This window comes from Natrix helvetica, assembly GCF_964273705.1.
Source record: "Natrix helvetica genome assembly, chromosome: 4".
In the NCBI taxonomy this organism is placed as follows: Eukaryota; Metazoa; Chordata; class Lepidosauria; order Squamata; family Natricidae; genus Natrix; species Natrix helvetica.
In genome coordinates this window covers 20,286,915-20,299,210 of record NC_138550.1, presented here as the reverse complement: position 1 = coordinate 20,299,210, position 12,296 = coordinate 20,286,915, and the positions used below count along the sequence as shown (strand labels likewise).

Sequence of the window (12,296 nt, the reverse complement as noted above, 5' to 3'; positions counted from 1 at the left end):
GCCAAGTTGAAGAGTTCTATGACAACTTAACAACAATGTGCCGCTCAGAGTGAGGTACAGTACGTGAAATGGGCAGCCATACATATCAATAAAGAAATTATTTTTGTGGCATTAATTTTAAGATGCAGTTTAAGGTGTATAAATCACCTTTATTTATTATAATTTTGCATTCTAGTCTAACTGGGATGACCTGGTAGCATTCTTCTAATATCTAAGGGGTTGACACAAAGAAAAGGGAGGTGGTCAACCTATTATCCAAAGCAGGACCAGAAGTGATGAATGGATGGAAATTTATCAAGCAGAGGTCCAACCCAGAACTAAGGAGAAATTTCCTGATCTTGAGAACAATTAACAAGTGGAATGGCTTGTCACCAGAAGTTGTGTGTATTCCATCACTAGAGGTTTTCAAGAAGAGGCTGCACAGCCATTGGTCTCACATGGTGGATCTCCTGCTTGAGCAGGGAGTTGGATTAGAAGACTTCTAAGTCCCCTCCAACTGATTTATTCTTTTTTCAAGATTCACAGTGCAACCAGATTTTTGTGATATAGACTTCTTCATTCAGAGCTTTCAAACTGTTTAAAGCTCAGCAACAACAAAGAAAAAAGGGGTTAGGGGTTAGTTATCTGGTACATTCCCTTTATAGTATTTTCTAACTTCAAGCTGTTCTATAAACCAATATCTCATTCATATGCCATATTAAGCCAGAATTTGGTTAGTTTGATTCAATAGTTAATAGATTCAAACAATAGTTAATAATGATAATTAGCCACATTATTTTTTTTGTCTGCTTAACAAACAGTTAACAAGTTAAGATTAGACCAGGGTAAAACTATGCTGCAAAACATACTTACTGATGAATTCCTTCTGGTTATAAGGAATTGTTTTGCATCTGAAACAACTTTTTAAAATTATTTACCTCTACAACTTTTTCAGAAACAATCCTGATGATCTGGCCTCTTTGCCATTGATTTTGTTCACATACATAAGCAGCACAATTCATATCAACTTCCCACTTAATTGCTTTATTCTCTGTTTCAAAATAAGTAGCAATCATCTTTTCCTGTAACCTAAAGTTTTGAAAAGTGAATCACATCATCAATCTAGATTTTCAAAATGATTCTAAAAATTAATTTTACAGATCTGTGCAAAAATGTCAAGTTTATTCCTTACTATTAAAATCCTTGTCAATCAAGCTACTCAGTTCTAGCAAAGAAAACATGGAACAATGATTTACTCTTTACGTTTTCATCAAAAATACATTTTTGTGGCACCAAACTGCTCCCTTACCTTTTTAGAATTTTTTCTGATAACATAAAATGCACAAATATCTTGCTAGGAGATACAATGTGGTTAATTTGCACTTGCAATTCTTTATTACTTTCCAAAACCAAATCTTCCATCTGTGGCAAGTCTTCAATCTCAGGTTGTAATGAAGATTTCTCTGGTTTGCATATATCCTCCAGATCAGGATCCCATATTTCATTATATGGTGTAACAATCATTTTGTTATTACTATAAAAAGAAAATCAATTTCATTTATATTGGCATATACCTACTACCAATGCCAAAAAAGCTGAAATATGTCCACAGTAGTCAATATGTATGCTTTGAAACTTATAAATTAGCTCAAAGTTGAACATGAGAAATATGCTGAAACATTGTACAAACTACAGTTGTTATGACAAGCTAACAAGCATACTTACCCTATTATGTAAGATGCTAAGCCCTCTTTAACCAAAAGATTGTTCACACTGCCTGACTGCTTTGGGGACACACGTACACTTTGATAGAGCTCAACAGATAGCACATTATCTTCTGATTTTTCTACAAAGAGAGGAAAATACATTCAAATCTGCTGAATTTTGAGGGAAACAATGATGCAACTATTCTCTATGCCAAATTAAGAACATGAATATTTTTCTCTACACTATAATATGGTTTTGTTTTGGTTTAATGTGTTTTATTAGCAGTGATTTGTTGCTTAATATTGTGTGACCCCCCCCCCCCAAATCGTGGCTTAAGAGAAAATAACTATAAAATAACATTAATTATGTCCCATAATCACCCAACATCTTTTAAGCCTGAACTCCAAGTGATTCCAACCGAATAAATTGATATATATTAAATGAACTGGGTAATGGATGAGTTCTTCCTGTGCTGATGTTTAGATACATATAACTACCTAACAGTTTCCAAATAGATAACTTAGCAAGAAAGTGGAAATTATAACAGAACTTATAAACCTCTTGCAAGTATGATTTTCACAAGACTATTAGGAACAATTACCCATCACAGGACTCTCTCCTCTAAACAAGAACAGAATAAATAAATAATTGATCTTTAATCATTTAATTGTTAACCAACAGCTATTTAACTGAAAAGTATTTTAATTTGTATCATGAATAACAGAAAAGCAGCAGTATTAAAGAACAAAATATATGAAGATAGTTAAAACATCCATGTAATCATACTTCCAATAATACCCCAAATCAATTGAAGACTGAAAACAGAGTAGTCCTTACTACTACTACTAAGATAGTAGATGGTAATGAAAAATGTATGACCTTTGGAGGACAAGACAGGGCAGAAAATCAAATCAAAGATAATATTATAAGCACATTCGTGGTTTCATTTTTTATTATTTACATGCTGTTCATCTCTGCTTAACAATAAAGTTGCCGGTGTCAATGTGGTTACTAAACAAGGACTACCTGGAATATTGACCTGCTTGCAGTACGTGAGGAGAAATAGGGTCTCATTTGAGTGTATTCCATAGGGTGGCAACCTCGACAGCCAGTCACTTCATGAGAAGAGGAAGCCTCCAAGGTCATCTTCTAGGTATTTTAAGCATGGATTTAATTCTGTACCTCGTGTATTCTGATGCTGCAGTTTACACAGCTTTAAAGACAATAACCAGTATTTTGAATGGAGTCTGGAAGCCTACTGTCAATATAACAGTATTTTACACTGGCAATCTAGACACTGAGTTTTGTGCCAAGGTCAAATGTTCAGGTTGTTTGCAAAATCAGCCCTAAAGTTTCTTGCAGTAGTCAACTCAATGATGAGCAGGACAGGAATTAATGTTGTCAGGGCCGAGATAAATACTTACCAGTAACAAAGCAGAGCATACATTTGTTCTGAATCAGTTGTTCAAATCTGTCCTTTGATTGAACACTCCATTCAGTGGCTCCTTTACATGGTTTAATATAAGCCAATTTGCACCTGATAGCCTAGGTTGTGAAATACAGACTGGTTAGCTGAGAAGTCATTCTCATCACAGAAATACTTAGAAATATATTCTCTCGTACATAGAAACCCTAATGGTTTCCAAATCAACAAAGGTTAGATTCACACAACATAAACTTATTCCTTGTATTATTAGTTACTAGCTGATAACCAGGTGTTGTCCGGATATCTATTTATAGGGGGAAAATGTCCAAACCAAATGTAATTGCTAATGCTGGATTTCCACCCTTACTAGAGGGAGCCTCCTTGTGGAGTTCTGTGAAGCTGTTACCATGGCAACTCCACTGCGCTGTACAGTAGAAGCCATTTTATGGCAGTACAGTAGAAGCCATTTTAAGGCACAACAGGCTGTATATTAACAGAACACACACCCTGAGGGGTGTCTTATCCCTTAAGTATTTTTTTTTCCAGAGAGTAAGTCATCTGTGTACCAAATTTGGTTGAAATTGCTTGAGATGTTCCAGAGTTATGCTGCAACACACACACACACACACACACACACACACACACAGGTTCTCAGAGTGATTACTGGATTTGGTATTTATGTATTTATATCCCACCTTTATTATTTTTACAAATAACTCAGAGCAGCAAATACACCTAATACTCCTTCCTGCCATCTTCCTCACAACCACCATCCTTGTAAGGTAGATTGGCCGGCCCAAGGTCAACCAGTTAACTTCCATTCTAAGGTGGGATTTGAACACATGTTTACATGTGTTACAGTTTACAACCTGGTGCCTTAACCACTAGACCAAACTGGCTCTCTTATTCAGATTTTATACTACAGGAGGTTGATCCATTTATACACTGGATACTAGGGACAAGATATAAGAATGCTTAAGGCAAAATCTTATAAGGAAATAATTTGGTTAGTATACAGTTATCTTGAGTATCATATTTTTATATTTTATGTATTTATGTATTTAAATTGAAATATGCATTAAACTGAATAAACATTAAAAATTAATTGATATTAAAGTGAATCAAGTATTATGAAAGAAGATGCAAAAATTATACAAGGCATTTTAGCAGTTTAACTAGATTCTATAAAATAGATGGCTTTTCCTACCTTTTCTGGGGGAACTAAAAACTCATCTTTTATTTTACGCATTTCTTTTATATGTATTTTAGCAGTATTACCATAGTCCACATATTTAACTTCAACTTCTTGATGACCTGGCAATCCTTAAGGGGAAAAATGAAATTAGGAAAGATTTAGACCTTGAAAGGATAAAAAGAAATATGTTTATCTGAATGAAAAACATCTGCAAAAGTGTGTTTATGTGTCATATTCTTTTTAGGTACCCATCATCTTACTACTTCTCCAAAGTTACATAAAAGAAAATGTCTTACTATCTATGTTACAATTCTCTTCCTGATTTTGGTTAATGTTAGAAATACAAGAAAATCAGAAAGACTGTTACATATTCTTTTCTGTATCAAAAATCAGCATTTGTTAGCTTGATTTGAATGAACATTTCACAAAGTTATAATATCCTACATGAATTTAAGATTTTTTAAAATATAACTCATTATAGAAATTCATAGTGGCATACTACCCTTCAGTGCTTGTCTTGAAAATCAAAACCTGAAATCTATTTTCACATGGACAGAATGTAAGCTGCGGTTTGGTTTTTTGTTTTTGTTTTAATGCAACTGCAAAACAGTGTTTAACATAAATCAGAACATCAGGACGCAAAATACCTAAGTTGGAAGCAAACACAAAGCAAAATTTGCCATTGCTACAAGTGAACAAACTTCACTGTACAGTTATGAAGTTAACTGTAAAAAGGTTATTAACCTATAAGTCTGTATACTTATACATTAATAACTTCATAATCCTAACCGTATAAAAAAGATTGGGCTAAAAAAAATAGTGGTCCAAAGAAATCCAATGACATCCGAAGTTGAGCGGGTATTGTACCAGACAGATCTTTCAAAGTTGAACCCCTTAATTATTACATCAGTTATATGTTGCCCAGAGAATAATCTAGCTATTTATACATTTATGATACAGTGTCAAAACAGATATATTATTGGACTACAATAATCACAATATTGGATAGATGAAATGTTCTACATTTCACTGGAAAATGTTTTTGAACTAGAGTGTGTCCAGAATAATTATGCAGAAACTTACCAATCACTTGTGCTCTGTACCAAACACCATCATCTTCAAATTTGGCCACACATGGTTGGCCATGGGCTGGACAAAGCATGTGCAAGTCGGGTCCTGCTTCATTTTCATACACTTCTTCAACTTTCTTTAGAAAAGCTGCAAATTCGGGACCTTGTTCTAACTATCACAATGAAAAAAAAATTAACTCCTTCATGTTAACATTTGGCTCTAATATACTAATTTGCATAATCATATTGCTTATTTTTAGCTGAATTTGATGCTACTGTAACTAATGCCACAGGAAGGGCTCAGAAAGATAAAAGGCTTAGCAAAGATGAAACTGATGCAATCAATATCAGCTTTCAAGCTGAAAGCCAAGGAAAAGCCACTTGCTGCTCCATATTTTGGCCTTCAACACTGAATCTTTGCACTTCTTATTTTAAAAAAGATAACTTTAAAACAGTTTTAATGTTTTATATTAGTACTGAAAAAAGTACCAATATGAACAAAAACATTAAGATTAGAGGTAGTCCTTGACTTACAATAGTTCATTTAGTGACCGTTCGCAGTTACATCACTGAACAATAGTGATATATTATTGTTTTTCACACTTACAACCATTGCAGCATCCCATGATCACGTGATGAGAATTTGGATGCTTGCCAACTGATTCATATTTATGACGGCTTCAGTGTCCTGAGAGCACATTGTCACCTTTTGCGATCTTCTGAGAAGCAAAGTCAATGGGGAAGCCAGATTCGTTTAATAACTGTGACTTCCGGTTTGCTCGGAGGGTGGTTTTAAGCGCTCCGAAGGAGTCAGGGAAGCCTCCGGACGGTCCCTGAAGCCTTCGGAACGCTTAAAACGACCCTCCGAGCATCCTGGAAGTCACTTCCGGTTTGCTCGGAGGGTGGTTTTAAGCGCTCCGAAGGCGTCAGGGAAGCCTCCGGACGGTCCCTGAAGCCTTTGGAACGCTTAAAACGACCCTCCGAGCAACCCAGAAGTCACTTCCAGTTTGCTCGGAGGGTGGTTTTAAGCGTTCCGAAGGCTTCAGGGAAGCCTCTGGACGGTCCCTGAAGCTTCCGCGGGGGGCGGGGGAGACTCTTTTCGCCCTCCCCAGGCTCCTATAAAGCCTCTGGAGCCTGGGGAAGGTGAAAAATAGCTTTTAAAAAGGTGAACTCAGCTGGCCAATGCAAGCATGCGCGCTGGCCAGCTGACAGGGCAGCGCCTCATGTGCCCTGACAAATGGTTCCGCGTGCCATAGGTTCGCCATCACTGACCTATGCTAACATGAACCTTAACATTAAAATGCAACACTTACCAGCTGAATGTAGAAGTCTCCAGGGCTATTAATGTAACTAACAACAGCAGCAACCTCTGTATTGTCACGTGGCATAATAGGTGGATAGTACTCCAGTGGTACAGTATTTTTTGACCAATCAGAAAATTCATTCTGAAAACTAATAAGGTAAAGAGATGAGAATAAACTATTAATATGCAAGAGAAAGCAATCTGAGACTAATTTTTTTACTTTACTGTTAATAGTACTGAATATGAAACACAATTAAGATATGAAGATATGAATTACACAGAAAATCTATTCATACTCTTCTTACATTTATTTTAACAAAATCTTATAAATCGTAATATATTCAAACCAGGGACACCACGGAACAGCATTTAATCTGTTATTTTATGTCAATTCCCATCCTAAAAAGCCAAAGAAGAAAAAACCCCAAAGAATTCCCATGACTTGGCTAAAATCTTTTTCCAGAATTTAATCCAAAATCTAGGCTAATTCACATTTCAATCAAATTTGTAAGTACATCTTTTAATTTCTCCAGGGTAAATTAATATATTCGATTGCTTTCTATGGAAAAAAGTAAAAAAAAATGCCATTAGGGATATCCTGCTAATAACAGGCAACAGTGATTTTATCTTACTCCTGCAGTATACCATAGAATTTGTAACATTTATTTTATTTATTTATTTATTTATTATTCATATTTATAGACCGCCCCCTCTCCCGAAAGGGACTCGGGGCGGTGTACAGTCACTAAAATACGTTATAAAATACATACAAAACAGTTAAATAATTAAATACGTAGGTGGAGGAGGTTGCTAGACTGTACATGGAATAATAAATCTTAAATATAGTATATAGTGTATTAAAAACTTTTTAAAACCCCAAACCCAATTAAAATGAATAAATCCCCGGGAGGTAGAACTAAGAAAGTGCCAGGCCAGCTGATTGAAATAGGTGAGTCTTTAACTTTTGCCGGAAGGAACGGAGGTCGGTGGTAGTTCGAATGTCAGGGGGGAGGTCATTCCAGAGGGTTGGGCCCATCACAGAGAAGGATCTACTCCTAGGTGTCGCCCGCTGGCATTGACTAGCAGACGGCACCAGGAGGAGCCCCTCTCTGTGTGAGCGGATAGGTCGCAGGGACGTGTGTGGTAGGATGCGATCCTGCAGGTAACTAGGTCCACTGCCATGGAGCGCTTTAAAGATGGTGATCAATACCTTGAAACGCACCCGAAAGGCCACAGGTAGCCAGTGCAGCTCGCGCAGGAGAGGTGTTACGTGGGAGTAACGTGTACTTCCCATAATAACCCGCGCGGCTGCGTTCTGAACTAGCTGCAGTCTCCGGACGCGTCCCAAGAGAAGCCCCATGTAGAGAGCATTGCAGTAGTCCAGGCGAGACGTCACCAGCGCATGAGTGACCGTGCGCAGGGCACTCCGGTCCAGTAGGGGGCGCAATTGGCGCACCAGGCGAACCTGGTGGAACGCCCCCCTTGCCACGGCTGCCACATGGTCCTCCATTGACAGCCGGGCATCGAGGAGGACGCCCAAATTGCGCGCCCGCTCCACAGGGGACAATTGTTCGCCCCCTATGGCCAGCGATGGAGTCAGCTGGCTGAACCGAGGCGCCGGTAACCACAGCCACTCGGTCTTGGAGGGGTTGAGTTTAAGTCTGTTGTCCCCCATCCAGACCCCGACGGCTTCCAAACACCGGGACATCACTTCGACAGCCTCGTTGGGGTGGTTTGGGGTTGAAATATACAGCTGAGTATCATCAGCGTAAAGATGGTACTCAACCCCAAAACCACGGATGATCTCACCCAGCGGCTTCACATATGCGTTGAACAGGAGAGGCGAGAGGACCGACCCCTGTGGCACCCCACATATTTTTGATATCTCTTAACATCAAGAGAAAAGACCTAGACTTGCGGTGGTGTGCCCACGAGGGATGCATGCGGGGGGACGCGCACATACGTGGGGTGCACGTGGGTGCATGGCATGTGCATGCCTGGAGGGCAGGGCACATGTCGGGGATCTGGATCTCTGGATCCAGGCTGTAAGCCTCCTTTTTAAAGCATGTTTCAACTTCCAACAGAAGGTTTCAAGGGAGGAATAGAAATGTTATCCATTAAGAAACAGTATCAAATCAATCTATAAACTCAAAAGAACCAAATATATTCCATCTTAAATCATATGTAAGGTAATCTGTTAAATCTCTATTCAAAACATGTTTAATGTCATAATTCTTTATGCTATGACTTTAAAAAGCTTCTAGTTATGCATACCTTGCTAAATCCAAGAAAACTAGAGCATCTCTGAGGGATACAGGCATGTCACTGCTTATTTTGTGTGCTGGAGGCTTCAGAAGGTCTACAATAAGCACGCCATTCTCTTCTCTAAAATTTTTCATCAGAACAGCTTTGCTATTTACCATTCTCAAAAATTCTATCCGTGCTCTTCTACCCCAACCCTTTTCCTGTTGTGGACAGAAAAGACAAACAATTCAATTTTTCCCCTCAATCTTCTCCATTTCTTTAACTAGAAGTTAAACAGAAATAAACTTTAAATAATTGCCTATGAAGGTAGCTTCAGGATAAGAGTAAAAAAATCAAATTTATCCCTAGAAAAGGTTGATGAAACATAATGAATTGGAAACACCAAAATACATTAGTCTTGAGTAATGTGCAGTCTTAGATGTCTCCACTATTTCAAACTACAGGTTGTTGCCGACTTATAACCACAACTGGGATAAGAGAATTAAACGGCAGTTGTCAAAGAATCACGACTGCTCCAGATTGTACGACCATTTGTTGCAAAGTCACTAAGCAGGACATCATGTGATTGTGATTTGCAATCTTCCTTGATTTTGTGCCCACTGACTTTGATTGTTGGAAGCTGGCCGAGAAGATTGGAAATTATGATCATGTGACCATAGATTGCAAGATTCACACTGGAAATGCGAGTGGGTGCCCAAGTGCCTGAATCATGATTAAATGACTTTCTGGGGTGATGCAACAGTTGTAACTGTTTTCAGCACCAACATAACTTTAATCTGCCATTAAATGAATGGTTGCTATCAAGAACTACTTGTAAAAGTTACAATAGTTAAGAATACTCAATAACCAGAAATTTTCTGTGTTTTTTTTTTTTTTTTGCATTTAGTTAATTAAAACTTCATCACCCCAAGTAATAATGAAGTGAGATTTCCTAAGCTTGAAATCAGTCTTTTAATTTAGATAACTGGAGATAGCACTAGCACTTAGACTTGTATACCACTTTATAGTGCTTTACAGCCCTCTCTAAGTGATAAACAAAATCTCTTTTGCCTGATCTCAAAAAGTAAGGTTTATAATTGAAGGATTTGTATTGGGGGGAGATTAGAACAGAATCAGAATAGTACAGCAGCATCCCATTTAATAAGACTGAAGGGGATTTCTTTGAGAATTAAAGGATTCTTTTTTAGTTCTCTTATCTTTTTCCTTAAAGAAAGACTTGGCTTTGACTCTTTGATCATCATAAAGTCCTTCCAATCTTTTGCGTTTGAAGAACTGAGACCCTTCAAATACTGATGTGAACAAATTTGCCTTATATCAATTGTCAGACTGCCCACAGTTCAGTCGGAAGGATTTCCCTGCAACAATCACTAAGGTAATCTTCTGAAATGGTATACTGAAGATTCTCAGAGTTTTGTGGTTTTTTTTTTTTTAAAAAAAAACCAGATCTTTTGCAAGATCTCTTTTGTCCTAGGCAGTCAATACAGAGCACCAAATGCTTGATATTTAAGATATTTACTGACATTTAAACCTGTAAAGGAATTCACAGTGTATTAAGTTTAACTGGCCACAAAATATAATATCAAAAATATGTACAGAATTTATGTAAACTTCTGTTGCTTTCAAATCAATTTAGAAAAAAATGACATACTCTTTGAGGAACAGTAGAACACAAAAAGCTATTTTAAAAATAAATGAAAATTGTTTATGGTGTTTTGCCTAATATCTGAGGAGCAAAATCCTCTCTCCTCCACCGCCAGCCTTTTTTACGCTATCAAAATCTATTCTGGAAATACTTTCCAGAGAAGAATTTAAAGTGCAGAGAGGCTACAATCACTCCATCTTGTTCTGTGAATAGAAACAGCTTCCATGATAGAAGTGGATTATTGGATTTTATTTTTGTGAAGGTACTTAGCAATAACACTTAAACTTATATACTTTACAGCCCTAAGTGGTTTACAGAGTCAGCATATTGCCTCCAACAACGTGAGTCCTCATTTTACCAACCTCAGAAGGATGGAAGGCTAAGTCAATCTTGAGTTACTGGCAGTCGGCAGAATTAGCCTGCAATACTGCATTCTAACCACTGCACCATCATGGCTCATAAAATAAGCTTACAACTAGCAGTGAACTAGAAATAAAATTCCCAAAATGCTCAATTCAGACTTCATGTTTCATTATGATTTATATTAATCACAAAACTCAAACCACCATTTAAGTTTGTAAGTATACCACAAATTATGCTTTATAGCTGCTCATTTCCTTCTATTTCTCTCCTCTTTTGAATATTGTTTCAAAAGAACACTCTCATTTCATTAGCGGAGTAGCTTGTAGAATCATAATGGCTGTGAAATATGGTTTACCTCAAACCAAACCTTGGAAAATATTGAATACAGTATTCATAAACATTATTTGGCTTAAAGGGAATCCTTCCAGAAAGTTCTGGAATATTAGGTATATCGGTTCCCCTTGATTCAGGACATCTCTGTCGCTATCCTCATCTAAAAAAATATCCAAAATGTCTATAACTGCTATATAAAGAAGAAAATCAGTAAGACGAACGTGAGACTATAAAAAAAAGGCATTTAAAATAAAAAATGGGAAAAAGTAGACAATATAATTCTCACTTACTGAATCCTTAGGAACAATGCCCTTTAGTGAACATTGTAGGGCTAGGTTACTTATACCTCTGAGCCGAGTCTCTAAAGATACATCCATTTTTCTTACAACCGAACATAGATCTTCAATCATCATGTATTTAAGAGTAACGTGTTCTGGATTCACAGTAACTTCATTAGGTACTCTGATGGCAGAAGAAAAAAAAACACATATGGTTTCATTGTGCAGGTTGAAATACCGTACATTAAGACGTCATTTCCCCAATACTGATATGTATACTGTATATATGCAAGTGTGTATGTGCATCACACACAAAAAAGATACAGATAGTCCTTGTCTTACTATGGCAATTGGGACTGGAATTTCCTTGCTAAGCAATGGGGTCCTAAAGCACTACCGCATTACTTAGCAATAGCAATCTCTTCAGTCTTGTTTGCCATGCTTAACCAAATGCCTCATGGCTGCAAAGGATGTTTTTTGAGGGGCATCAGGCTGGCACAATTCTGGCATAATTCCTTACTGCAAATGCTGGAGACCAGGGAGTATTCTAGTCAATTTGGGGCAATAGTTTTATTTTCATTTGAGTTTAGTTTTTTTGAGCTTGTGTTATTTTTATAATGGCTGCAATTTGTTATTTCCCAAATTTTGAAAGCTATTTGTTTCACTGCATAAAGTCACAAAGAGTCTTTTCACTGTAGTGGAATAAAAGCTAAATAAATAATGTAGAGTGAGTTA

The 12,296-nt window shown here is 37.2% G+C and overlaps 1 protein-coding gene across 1 annotated transcript in view; it reads right to left on the bottom strand.

Moving 5' to 3' along the window:
* The window catches only part of RNF17 (ring finger protein 17), a 54,912-nt gene that overhangs the window by 20,825 nt on the left and 21,791 nt on the right, over positions 1–12,296 (bottom strand). The window contains exons 11-19 of the mRNA XM_081952457.1: positions 11,574–11,745; positions 8,955–9,145; positions 6,691–6,829; positions 5,391–5,550; positions 4,320–4,435; positions 3,111–3,231; positions 1,705–1,825; positions 1,289–1,513; positions 918–1,068 (exon numbers count right to left, since the gene is read on the bottom strand). Of these exons, the coding sequence (XP_081808583.1) occupies positions 918–1,068; positions 1,289–1,513; positions 1,705–1,825; positions 3,111–3,231; positions 4,320–4,435; positions 5,391–5,550; positions 6,691–6,829; positions 8,955–9,145; positions 11,574–11,745 (1,396 nt within the window). The remainder of the gene's footprint in view (positions 1–917; positions 1,069–1,288; positions 1,514–1,704; positions 1,826–3,110; positions 3,232–4,319; positions 4,436–5,390; positions 5,551–6,690; positions 6,830–8,954; positions 9,146–11,573; positions 11,746–12,296) is intronic.